The sequence below is a fragment of the Psittacula echo genome, assembly GCF_963264785.1.
Source record: "Psittacula echo genome assembly, chromosome: 2".
Lineage (NCBI taxonomy): Eukaryota > Metazoa > Chordata > Aves > Psittaciformes > Psittacidae > Psittacula > Psittacula echo.
The window spans coordinates 27,321,793-27,334,351 of NC_137737.1; the positions used below are offsets into that span (position 1 = coordinate 27,321,793).

At 39.7% G+C, this 12,559-nt stretch overlaps 1 protein-coding gene across 1 annotated transcript in view; it reads right to left on the reverse strand.

The window, feature by feature from the left end:
- Positions 1–12,559, reverse strand: part of ABCB5 (ATP binding cassette subfamily B member 5) — a gene marked incomplete at both ends in the record, with an annotated part of 49,474 nt that overhangs the window by 19,094 nt on the left and 17,821 nt on the right. Inside the window, 17 exon segments of the mRNA XM_080609601.1 lie at positions 372–520; positions 524–558; positions 1,074–1,080; positions 1,084–1,170; positions 1,173–1,223; positions 2,207–2,211; positions 2,214–2,412; positions 3,889–4,086; positions 5,661–5,817; positions 6,333–6,402; positions 6,405–6,463; positions 7,784–7,881; positions 8,712–8,744; positions 8,746–8,901; positions 8,905–8,916; positions 10,995–11,075; positions 12,182–12,259. Coding sequence (XP_080465727.1) covers positions 372–520; positions 524–558; positions 1,074–1,080; positions 1,084–1,170; positions 1,173–1,223; positions 2,207–2,211; positions 2,214–2,412; positions 3,889–4,086; positions 5,661–5,817; positions 6,333–6,402; positions 6,405–6,463; positions 7,784–7,881; positions 8,712–8,744; positions 8,746–8,901; positions 8,905–8,916; positions 10,995–11,075; positions 12,182–12,259 — 1,475 coding nt within the window.

The window sequence follows — 12,559 nt, forward strand, 5'->3', positions numbered from 1 at the left end:
CTTAACCACTGTCATAACTCTGGTACTGTTTTGCAATAGGGTACTTGACATGGACCAGAGAGCAGGGTGCCCCACCCAAGCCATGGTATGGATAAGGCTACTCCAGGTCTGGCTCCCTCCAGATCACACAATCCCACCAGTAGGTTCAGCCCCTAGGACTCCCCATGTGTCTTCCATGACCCACCCAAGGGCATGCACTGCACATCCCCATGGGGGCTTGGGTCAACGGCTATGCTGGGTACAATAACCAGGCTGCAACACATGGTGCCTGCTCCATCAGCACAGACACAGCCAACATTAATTCTCTGTAAGCTCTTAATGTCTTCCCAGGAAAAAAATTTAAAAAAATCTTCAAACATCATTAATTAGACTCTTGTGCATTTACAAGGGCATAGTAGTGTCCTTCTTTTCCCACTAACTGGCTGTGGGTGCTCTGCTCAACCACCCTGCCATTCTGGATCACTGCAATGATGTCTGCAGTCTGTATGGTCATAAGGCAGTGAGCAATGACGATGCAGGTTCAACCTTGCCAGGCGTTATCCAGAACTTTCTGAACAACTTACACGCAGAGGCTGTGAAAATCCTGTTAGCGAATGAAAAGCCTTCACTTGTCATAGGAGCCACATTTTATTTCTTTCTCTTTGTTAGCACCTGAATGTATCTCCACAGATCTACAAGTCAGTGCATACATGAGACCCTTACTCAACAGATTTATCACTGAGACTGACCAAATAAGCATGAGATATTCAGAAGTGGGTTCTTGGGCATCCAGTCTAGGTCAGAACACAAATTCAGTGTTTACCACCAAATACAGCCAATAGGAAGAATGCTGAAGAGTATCAGCTCCACATAGTGTTTTCTACTTCAAGTTTTGAGGGGTTCTACTTGTTTAGTAGATATTTTCCTAGTGTTGTAGATCAGTTTTCCTAGTGTTGTTCAATTCACAGCTTGCAGCTTGAAAAGCTACAGTGATGTTGTTTCACAGCTGAATATTTTTGCATTGATTTTATTCTACAGAAAGCAACTAACCATGTACATAGATACAGATATATATTTCCATTCATAATCATTACTCACATTTCACTTTGTGTCAAGAGCAGAGGTAGCTTCATCCAGCAGCAGAATGGCAGGATTACAAAACAGAGAATGGGCAATTGCTATTCTTTGCTTTTTTGTCCCTCAGAAAGTTGTGTTCCTTTCTCACCCACATGGGTATTATATTTCTGAACGTTAAAAATTAAAAAAAGAAGGCCTGTGAATAATCTTTGAGAAGGAAGCCAAGAAAAGTAAATTTTTATGTGTGGTTATAAGAATGATTAGTTATTTCCATCTTGAAAGAGGAGAATAGCGCAAGTTTTAATAAAGCCAAGGTTTTATAAACAACTCTAGCATAAACAGTTATATATACAGCCACAAATATTTATACCTGGTCTGAAAATTTACTTCTCCAAAGACTGGATTAGGTCTTGAATAAGTACCACCAGCAATACAGCACTGAGGTGTCCACACACATCTGCTCATAAGCATATAATCATAAGAGTAACTAGAGATTTAATGCTTACTGACATGCACAGGAAGAAATTGATCCTGCAGTACTTGTGAATAAAGAATTCCAAAAGTCATCAATGAAGATTAAATATTTTTCAGCATCATTACATCATTTTCAAGTTACACAGAACTACAGCAAAAACAAACTATCATAGCTTTTTCCTTGTTAGAACCAAAATCTTGGCAGGCATGAAGGTCAAATGCCACATCATTCGCTTTTGATTTATTGCCCCTTCATAGTTGTTGAGAAAAACTTTCTGTTCCTGCCCATCCAATTAGAAATAGAGCATTTAGTTTTACTGAATTATTTTAGAAAAAAAAAAAAACAACAAATAAATTGTCTTTTTTGGAGTAACTTTGGAAGTTTCTGTTCTCAAAGGAAAAAAAAAATAAAATAAGAGGACTTACTTGTACATCAAGTGTCCTCTTACTTCCTCCCCTGATATTCTGCTGTCACCACTATATTAATTGGAACAGTGGCTTTTTTTTTTGAACACACTAAGAAGGTTTATAAGCTTTAAACACATATTTTTAAACACTCTATACTTCCTCCTATGAAGGGAAACAAAGATGTCAAATTTCATCTACTGAAGTTAGCATTACTTGGATTTCTCCACATTATTCCAAACATCTAACATCACTGTGAAGAGAAGATCACCATCTCATTCCTTCAATGAAGCTATGAATATTTGCTGTTTTAGCTGCTTCTTCAACCTCGTCCTGACTAACCACCCTACTGTTGTCTCCATATCGAATGCTTTCAGCAACGCTGCATTCAAACAAAATGCGCTCCTGTGACACCAGGCCCGATCTGGACCTCAGCCACTGTATATGCAAAGATCTGGTATTGAATCTATCTGCCAAGTTGTCCTGGGTTCAGCAGTAGTAGTCAGTTTTTCTCCTTCTTAGTAGCTGGTGTAGTGCTGTGGTTTTGACTTTCGGCCTGGGAATAATACCGATAAAGCTGATGTTTTCAGTTGCTGGTCAGAATGTTTACCCTGACAAAGGACTTTGTGAGTCTCATGCTCTGCCAGGGAGGAGGGGAAGCCAGGAGGAAGCAGGGACAGGACACCTGACCCAAACTAGCCAAAGAGGTATTCCATACCACAGCACGTCATGCCCAGGATGTAACTGAAAGTACCCGGAAGGGCTAGAATGCTGCGGGGTGGGAGGCAAGGTACCGGTCGGTGAGCAGTTGTATTCTCTTCCTTGTTATTTCCTTTATCATTATTATTATTGGTGGTAGCAGCAGTGATTTGTGTTATACCTTAGTTACTGGACTGTTCTTATCTCAACCCATGGGAGTTGCATTCTTTCGATTCTCCTCCCCATCCCTCCAGGAGTGGGGGGAAAAAAGGTGGGGAGGGAAGTAGACTGCGTGGTTCTAATTTATGGCCTGGGCTTAAATCACGACACAAGTAGAAAAATCAACAGAAAAAATGATCCAAAGTTGACTAGAAATTTCATCCACAGACACACGCGGTAAACAGGAAACATGAATTGTAAGAGGAAGCCTATTATTTGTTAGATTCACAGCTGAAACCAAGTAAATTTTGCATGCAAAATGGAAAAGAACCAACAGTATAGATGAAATATTTCCTTTCATTAGTTTTTAATTTTGTGTGTGTGTTTGCTTCCATTTTCCAGCAGACAGAAACAGAGGGCAGATCACGGGCTATTCCTGCAGACCTTCCAGCCCTACTCACCACAAAAAGCACTGTGAACCTCATGTGAAAGCCTGTCCTTAAGAAGCTTTAACACAACCATAAATATTTTCAGCTGTAGGCCTTTAACTCAATCTTGAAGCTGTCTAGGAGGCTTCTTTGGACTTTTGATACCCATTAGCAGGGATTGAATCAAAAGCCCATTGCGAACTTCTGACAGTGATGCAGTAGCATCCTTGTAGGGTTATATTTGTACTATGTGAAACATGTAGCTATGTCACTAACATGTGAGTTCATAAGGACATGAAGAGTTACACATTGACAAGCAAGTTACTTGAACGTTATGCCCCTATGTGACCAGGCTGTGAGCAGCTCTGGGGAGACAACACAGTCTGACACAGTCATTCTCTTCTCCAGTGAGACCTGTGCCTTGAGCCAGCATGCTGTGCCAACACAGGTGCCAATGCTGGTACATGTGGTGAGTTCACAGGGCAAGCAATGACAGGGGTCTTGAGGTTGTCTACAGCTCCACTAGAACCTCCACCTCAGTAACACACACATCTAAAAAAGGTATCTTGACAGAGATATTACCAGGACTGCTCGAAGCCTCTGAAACCTTGGAAGATAGAGTTCTGTAGATATAATTGTGTTAATAGCCACATATGTCTACTTTTACCACTTGTCCTTCCACAGGGTTATAAAATCTCTCCAAGACCTGAATGGATGTGCTTTTGCCACAGCTGCTGCTTCCTACTAATGCCAGAGTCTGTCCTTTGTTATCCTTCACACTGAGTCCTTGCAAAACTTGAACTTCTGGCCTTGCTGGATATACAAAATGAACGTTTCTGAATTCAATGTTGCCTTCAAAATTCCTCTGAAAAGTAATGGACACTTCACGAATTTGTATTAGCACTTATTAGCTTTAACTATAATAAGACTTGGTTATTAAGGTGAGAGAACTGACAAGAAAGTTTGGGAGGGTGTTTTCAAAACTACTTTTTAAGTTTTTTTAAATTACATATTGTATTGAGTGTAGTATTATTTATGGGATGATCTTCAGATGCAAGTTGCTAGGTCCTTCTGGAGAAGAAGTTTTCTGCATCTCTTGTATCTATTTTTCACTTCACCTTTGAAAAGAATATCTTTAGGCAAATAAAAAATGTTAATATTCTTAATTTCTGACATGTAATTGAGGCATTTCTACTCTCAATCTATATTGATATAGATCAATAACAATCTAACATTTGCCTTCCTGATCTCACATTGCAGGTAGCACAATTAGAATGAATGTAATACGAGGTCAAGACCAGCTATTAAGATAGAGCTAAATAAATTCTTTGGCAAGTAATTTGCAGGCATGTGTTTTAAAAAGACAAGCTGTGTTTTAAAAAGCAGTGACAGTTGTTAATTAGCCATTCTAGCCAGGCTGACTTCTAAGCAAAAGTGGAAGAAAGGGGGCACATATTAAGGCTATTGTCTCTCCCCTGTTGTTTGGGGTAGGAGCTGGCCCTATGTACATACTAGCAACACTGCTAGTACAGTGCTCTCACAGTAGCTGATGATCTGTTTTAAGGGGCTCAAAGCTTTGCTTTGCTGAAGTCTCAGGCATCAGTGGTATTAAAGTGCAATCTATACTAGAAACATTTTAATTTAAGTCCTAATGTACTGGGGACCTTGTGCTAAGTTTTTCAACTTCTGTGCTAGAGGACCCTGGTTCAAGAAGATATGTAAGTGTATTCATAACTTTAAAGGCTGAAAATCCTGTGTGTAAGCTTAAAGTATTCTATGATTCTATTGAACTGGATTATGGTTTCCTGAGTAGGCACTACCATCAAAAACCTACACAGAAAGTTAATTTTAAAGTTAGATGGATGTGCAAAGGTAATCCTTCCACACCAGGTAAACTGAAAGCATTTCATGAAGAAATTTGACAAATACTGAGGCGAGTTTTCTTAATGAAAATGTGTTTTTTGTCATTTTTTTTGAGTGTGGTTTTTTTTTCCTTGTTCTTGGTTTTCATATTGTTGTTGCCCCCCCTCTCTCCAACTTTAGAGCAAAACAGATTATTCATTAAAAGTTAGTTTTGACTTCACAAGAGCACATTTTTACTTGTTAATAATATGGTCCATTAAAAAAACCAAACCAAAACAAAAAACATTCATGAGTCAATACTTCTACTTTATATGATGTCTGTCTTTTGTGACACCCTAATATGAAGCTATGAATACAATTGCAGACAATAAATATTACTAAAGCAATTTTTTTCAACATTTTTCTTGGGGAAAAAACCCCAAACCAAAAAAAATCCCACCAAAAATCAACCAAAAACCAAACCACAAAGCAAAACTACCCCAAAACAAACAAAACCAAACACTCAAGCCCCCCCACCAAACACATTCCCCCCAAAAAAAAACCTCAACCCCCTCAAGCCAAAACGCCCATCCTTACCAGTTTTTCACCTTCTTCACTGTAACTGTCCATTAGAGGTTTTCTGTCCAAATGTTTAAAAATTCTTTGGGTTGACGGTTTAGCTTTGCCATAATCTGGTGCTAAGGAAGTAGACTGACCAATGTTTATAGCTGCAAACATGATGGAAAAGTAGCCTCTAAAAAACAAAAGACAAAGCATCATTAGTTTCATATAGAACAATGCACTGTTTTCCTCTTGTGCAAAACAAACCTTCAGAGTGAAGGTTTCTAGCATTTTTAGATTATGACATTTCTAGAGCTCCCCACCCCCCAAAATATCATCCAGTATTAGTAAGTTCTAGTTGTTCCTAGAACTACTTTATAGATGAGTAGTGGTGTCACATCACTTCTCTATGTAACACCCTCTGCCTGGAAGAAATATTAAATAGCAAGTACTTCTCCAGAGTAGGTGTGCTGAGCTTGCTGCTCACTCCAGCTGCTCCACTGCCCATGTATTTGCTGCTTTACTGCCCAAATAAGCACCTTTCTGCAAAACAACCCTTCAGCCCAAACCACACTCCCAACCAGACAGAATTCCTGGATCTATATGCCCCATTACCTCTGTAAACTGAGGAAACTGCATGCATTGAACTCACTATCCTACGCAGCATTTATATATATATATATTTTTAATTTTATAAAGTATACTCACACAAATACATCTTCAAAGTTGCTCAGACAAGGGGCAATGAGCCATGCCCCAAATCTGAAGACTGCTACTGGTTTGCAGACTGAGCCACTCCATAGGTAAATCCATATAAAGGAGTTTTTTTCAGAGCATCTCTGATAAAGGAAGATAATTCTCATAAATAACTTGTAAAACAGAAACAAGAGGCACTGGCTGGGGGGTGGCCAAATTTCTAGATTGACGTTCTCATGCAACACAACTCACCCCCCAAAAATCAAACAGATCAACCCAGAACACAGGCAAACCCACAAAAAACTCCAGCCAGCCCATAAAAGCACACTACATTGTGACATGGAACTGCCCCGAGGACAGAAAGCAATGGGATTCTTCATTCTCATTCATGCTTGCCTGAATCCCTTCCTTTGCTTTTCCATAGAAGGGCAGGTCACTAGAGCAGGTTTGTTTTTTTTTTTTTTTTTTTTTTTTTTTACTTACCACACATGACCCATTTTATTAAGAAAACAACAGGCTCCAGCCCAGCCTAAGAGCTGCCTGTGAGCATCTGCCAATTCTTCCCATCCAAGCAGAGACCTCTTGTCCCAGTTCAGAGCAGGGACATATTGCTGGGTACCCCTGCAGGGATTCAGACTAAGCCTCTATTTCTAAATCTGTGCTCGTGGAGATGTTTCATTTTGTGCACACTGAATCAGAGTCTGGAAGACTCTCTGCCCTCATGGTTTAGGATGCACTCTGAGGAAATAGGAATGCCTTTCTAGTCCAAGCTGTAAATCAGAGACCTTTGACAGTCCTGCCTATATCTGGGGTATTACCAGTTCACCAGACACTGAATTTTAACACTGTTCTGGCCAAGGACAGATTATACAATACACCATTTTCAATTCCTTCTTTTACATTAGTTACCTTGAAGCAGGAAACAAACAAATTACATTTGGGGCTGTTCTGTCCAAATAAAATGGAGTTACAAAAATCCAGCACCCCTGATGATTTGAATGTGTTTCAGTGAAGACAAGTCAGTGGAATGTAGGAGGTCAAACACGGGAAACACATGAACTTCATTTCAAGGTTTCAAAGTCATGAGGGGAATAAACGGATTTATGTTATAAAGGCCGTGGTATGGGAGTTAGCTAGTATCAATCCAGCTCCACTGAAGTAGAGTGAATATATGTACTATACCCTAGGCACACAAACCCAAATATTGTCTTTACACATATGCAGAGAATGCAGTTTATAAGGTACTTGCATAATGAAAAGGCAAATCTTGTGTTTTTTCACTCTGTATTTAAGAACGTATATTGAAATATACCAAGTGAACAAATTTGTCAACTATGTAAACAACTATTTATACCCTTCCCAATCTTTTGGATGTTGGATAGTTTGCAAGAAATGTGTTTACAATAAATCTGAAAGGCCAAAATGTAAAAAAAAAAAGAACTATTAAAGAAAAAACATCCCACCTATATGGACCATTCAAACTGGCAACATATCTTTCATAAAATACTTCTTTGGTCAGTGAAGCTACAGTTCTTATGTTTTCAACTGTTTTTGTTGAAATGTAAATTGGCAGATAAAACAAATAAGAGGTAATCCCTTACAACTGCAAGCTACAACAGAACTCCTAAACCCTCAGCCTCTTTTCTAGCATTTATTATTTTAGCTCAGAATGTGCTTGCTTTAAAGAGGAGACGGAGGTCTACCACCAGTTAAGGAAACCTCAGAATAATGAAATTATTCACCCCATGGTCACAAGACAAGGCTGGGCTGAAGCGAACAATACAGTTGAGTTCAGAACCTTGTGCTAGCATGCAGCGTCAGAAGACCCTGCCCTAACCTGTGGGCTGTGATCTCAATGAATTAAACCTCATTTAATGAAACAGGATCAAACACCAGTCATTTGGACAGTTTGCACTTTTACATGGACTACTTCTGTCTCCTGGAAGAGTGCTATGAGGTAAACAAAGGCAGTACCCTCAAAATCTTCGGCACATAGTGGTTTGCCATTCCATCATAAAATCCAGTGTCATGGTTTGGTGGCTCAGCCCTGGAACACTTCAGGCCACAGCACAGATCAGTGCAGAGCCATGCTGCTCACCCTAGGCATGAAGCACACCAGTGTTGGGGCTACCACTGTTACAGCTATCCCTGCCCAGAAATCTCTATGTGGACTTTCAAATGCACTTTTATAGCTTAATTTACAGATGGTTTGCATTATCTATGTTTTGCTTTTCTTGGGGATATGTAAACATTCCCTTCATCTCCCACTCTTTCCTGACATCTCTCCCTTTCATCTATCTTGGATAATTGAGTCAGCTGTAATATAGCTACAATGTTATCCTTAAAAGTGATCTCACACCATAACCCTGTAGTTAAAATTGGAGAACTTACTCTTCCAGCCTCTTCCAAAGCTTTTTGATCTTTTTGCAGCATGACCAGACATAGAGCTAAGGCTCACCACACTTGTAGCAACAAGGAATGGAATGCATGCCAGGACAAGCAAAGTTAACTGCCAGCTGTAGACAAAAGCAATAATGATGGCAATCAGAAGGGTAAGGACAGTCACAGCCATCAGTCCAAGTCAGCTCCCAGTTGCCTAAGAAAACCCCAGAGCCCCTCAAATATTAGTCATTAGATTTTGTTACTTATATCACCACTTCAAATTACTATATAGTCAGGGCCAGCAGTACAGCTGGAAAATGAAACCATGAGTGGTCATGTGCATGGACATCATGCACCTAGAAGTAGCTGTTCTAGACATTCCTCATACCTGCCAGCATTCAGGCCTTCAAGCCAGCTTAAAGCAGTCTAAACAGTTGGTCACGACAGCTGCTTAATGAAATATGTACCTGGGACTTCTCACACTATCAGAGGCATAGAAGACTGTCACAGTAGAGCAGGTTGGCAATTGGGTGCCCAGCATTAGGTAAGAGAGGCTTTGCCCTAACAACAGCCATAGAATGGTCTGGGTTGGAAGGGACCTTGAAGATGACTTAGTTCCAACCCTCATGCCATGGGCAGGGACACCTTCCACTAGACCAGGTCACTCCAAGCCCTGTCGAACCTGGCCTTGAACACTGCCACGGATGGGGCAGCCACAGCTTCTATGGGCAACCTGTGCCAATGCCTCATTCGTTGACTTGTTCGTTAATGTTGCTGGAAACTATTCATTCTCAGGTTCTCACATTGCTGCACCTGGGATTTGGCTCTCTGAATAAAAACCTGCATTTGACCACCCTGCAGAAATGCTTTATCTCTGTGTGATAATGAGTGGGAAAGATGAACTCAAACTGAAGAAATAACTGTCTCCTCCCAGCCTGTGTAACCTTTTCATCAAAAAATTTTAAAATGAGAGATGATTAGCATCCAGCACAAGGGTGGGCTCGGATCTGCAGAAAAAAAGGTCTGAAAACAGCCCTGTGGAAATAGTTCATCTTCCAAAATTTGGCTTGACAAAAATCCTTGGGTGGGAAGCAAAAAATTCTCTATTTTGCCAAAGACTTTCCTGCCGTGAAAAATAGTAATAATTAAACCAATGCCAAGGTGAATTGTTGTTGAATGTTTTAGGGGCTGCACATAAATATGGATTTGGAAACTTCAGCCAGTGCAGCATGAGGTATGGTATTTACTTGTTGACACTCTGTAGTGCTCCAGACAACACAATAGCTTTGGAGACCAATTTGCGCCCTTAGTTGGCTTTTGTAGTGAGGGAACCCTGTGCACCCATTCTTTCTACTGCCCTGATAAGGTGATACAGTTCAATGTCACTGAAGCAAACCAGAACTTTAAAAGATGAAAATTACTAAGTTTTGTCAAAGATTATTTTCTCACTACACATCCACAAGGAAGGAGGACAGGAGAGAGAAACAAAAGTCTATGGAGACTGAAAAATGTAGAGATTTAAAGGGTTTTGTTGTACAGATTTGAAGGAAACAAAGACATCTTAACACAAACTAGTGAACTTCTCCCCCAGAAGTCCTGCAGTGATTTCCCTCTTGCCCCCCAGGAGAAGGGAAGAAACAGAGACATTTGGCAGACTGTGGGGACTGCTGATGAGGTGAGCAGTAGGAAGAATTGTGTAAAATTTGCCATACTTTCCTGAGAATGTCCAGTGTCCACCTCTCCCGTACCAGTCCCTGAGCAATTCCCTCCCTTGGCCATCGTCTTCCCTGATGATTCTTCTTAATGTTGGGCAATTTCTTACTGTTTGGTCTGCACGTGTGAGAAACATAACTGGTGGGGATAGGAAGAAGCATTCTCTTCATTAAGATTGGTAAGGGTTTGCATCATCTGCAGAAGCCACCTCTTTGTGGTGCTCAAGTGGCACCCATCATAGGGTGTAAGAACCTGGGGTCCACTGATTCTAGTCTCCAGCACATATGCAGATTCCATTTTGCATGGTGAAGTGGTCTATGCTTATTATATACTTAGCTTAAAGACTTGCATAGAGAGAAATGAAAAGTATGCGAACATCTGCTGGATTTTTGATAGCTTTCATAAACTATCAGCTGGAAGACCATTTCCAAGGTGTCAACAGCATGTTATCTAATGTACCTTCCAGTTTGTGAGGCAGATTCACTACCTTGTGTAATCTCAGTAACCCTTGCCAATTGCAATTAATATTTCTAAGAAAAAAAAAACATTTAAAAAATATACAAAAGAGAGTCAGCATACCCCTTTGACTTGGGAAGCATCTGTAGCAAGCCAAGTTAACAGAACTGCAACAGTGTTTTTCTGATCATCATACCCTCCAATCTCTTGCAAAAAAAGACATGAATTTTTGTTTCAAAAAATTACATGTTCTTACCAGATTTCAGATTTATCAGGATGAATAATAAAATGAACATTTCCAGCTCAGGTAGGATATGGGGAAAAGGAAGTACAAGTCATGTGGCTAACTGCATTATTTTTCCTTTGTAGTTAGCATCTTCCAAGTAAACTAAAAGAGAAAGCTTAAAAAACATTATTCTATTGTGAACACCTAATTGTTTACAATCAAAGTGTTATGAGTTGTGATGTTTTTATGTATGTGCCTATTTAGAAACTTTTATTACAAACCCCTTTTACTCAATCCTTTCTTGGGCCTGAAGAAGTTAACTATTCTCTTCTTACATGTTACCTATTCCATTAACTATAGAAGAGCAATTGCTCATCTATATTTGTACATACATACATAAAGTGAAGCTCTTTTACCTCCAAAGGCTATGGCAAGGGTTTTTTAATCATGACTTTATCCTCTCAGATGTTTCCGTGAACATACAGGTTCTTGTCCCCAGTGGGTCTGTGCGGTGCCGAGTTATGCATTCTCAAAGCTTCTATGCAAGTGACATGAATTTGCACAAATTAACAGGAAAGGTTTAATATATTAACTTTATTCTTTTCATGGGTAATTCTTAATGCAATAGGGCAATGTGATTTTTTTTTTTTTCCAGTAGACAAATTACCACATTGTCTATTTACTATGGATTGTAGTATGCAGATTGAAATATAAATAACTAAACAGATCAGACTTAAATGTATGTATTACATACTTGCATCATGACCACCCAAGAAATGGGAGATTAAATATTTTTTGGTCATTCTTGCACACACAGACTGTGTGCATATTAGCATGCCAGAAATATAAATATTTGCAACAACACGCCTTCAAAATCAAACTATTTGCAGCAGCAGCAGCACTGAGTCAAATTGTACATGGATTAAAAGAACTTCAGAAAAGTTATACTTTTTCCTATTCTAGTGGTAAAAGAGATATGATTTAGTTTTCTTTTCTCCAGACCACACAATTAAAACCCTATATGTACCTTGTAAGAGTCTGCAAAAGTCGTCTGGTTCTCATGATACCCTTGCATAATTCATACCTGCTGAAGTAATGCTTTGAAAGACAAAGAGTGCAGTCTCATTGTTAGTATTTCCCCAGACTTCCCAAATATGAATCCCTGGTGGAGAAAAGAGAGTCAGATTTTCTCATCTGATGCTTTAACTCTGTTTATAACGCACTACAACAAAATCAATGACACCAAAAAGTCTCCTACAACTCCCTTTGCATAGGTTAGTCTTGGGAAAAGTGCCATTCATGTTACTGGAACTCGAAACTTTCTTTTCCCACAGAAAGGAAGCAACATGGCAAAGGGAGCATAAGTTTTGTTGCAATGCCTTATTCATATGCCACAGCAGCATTAGAAGATAAATCAGCCTGTCTAGTCATTGGCCTCCCTACTCTGACTGCTACCAGAGAC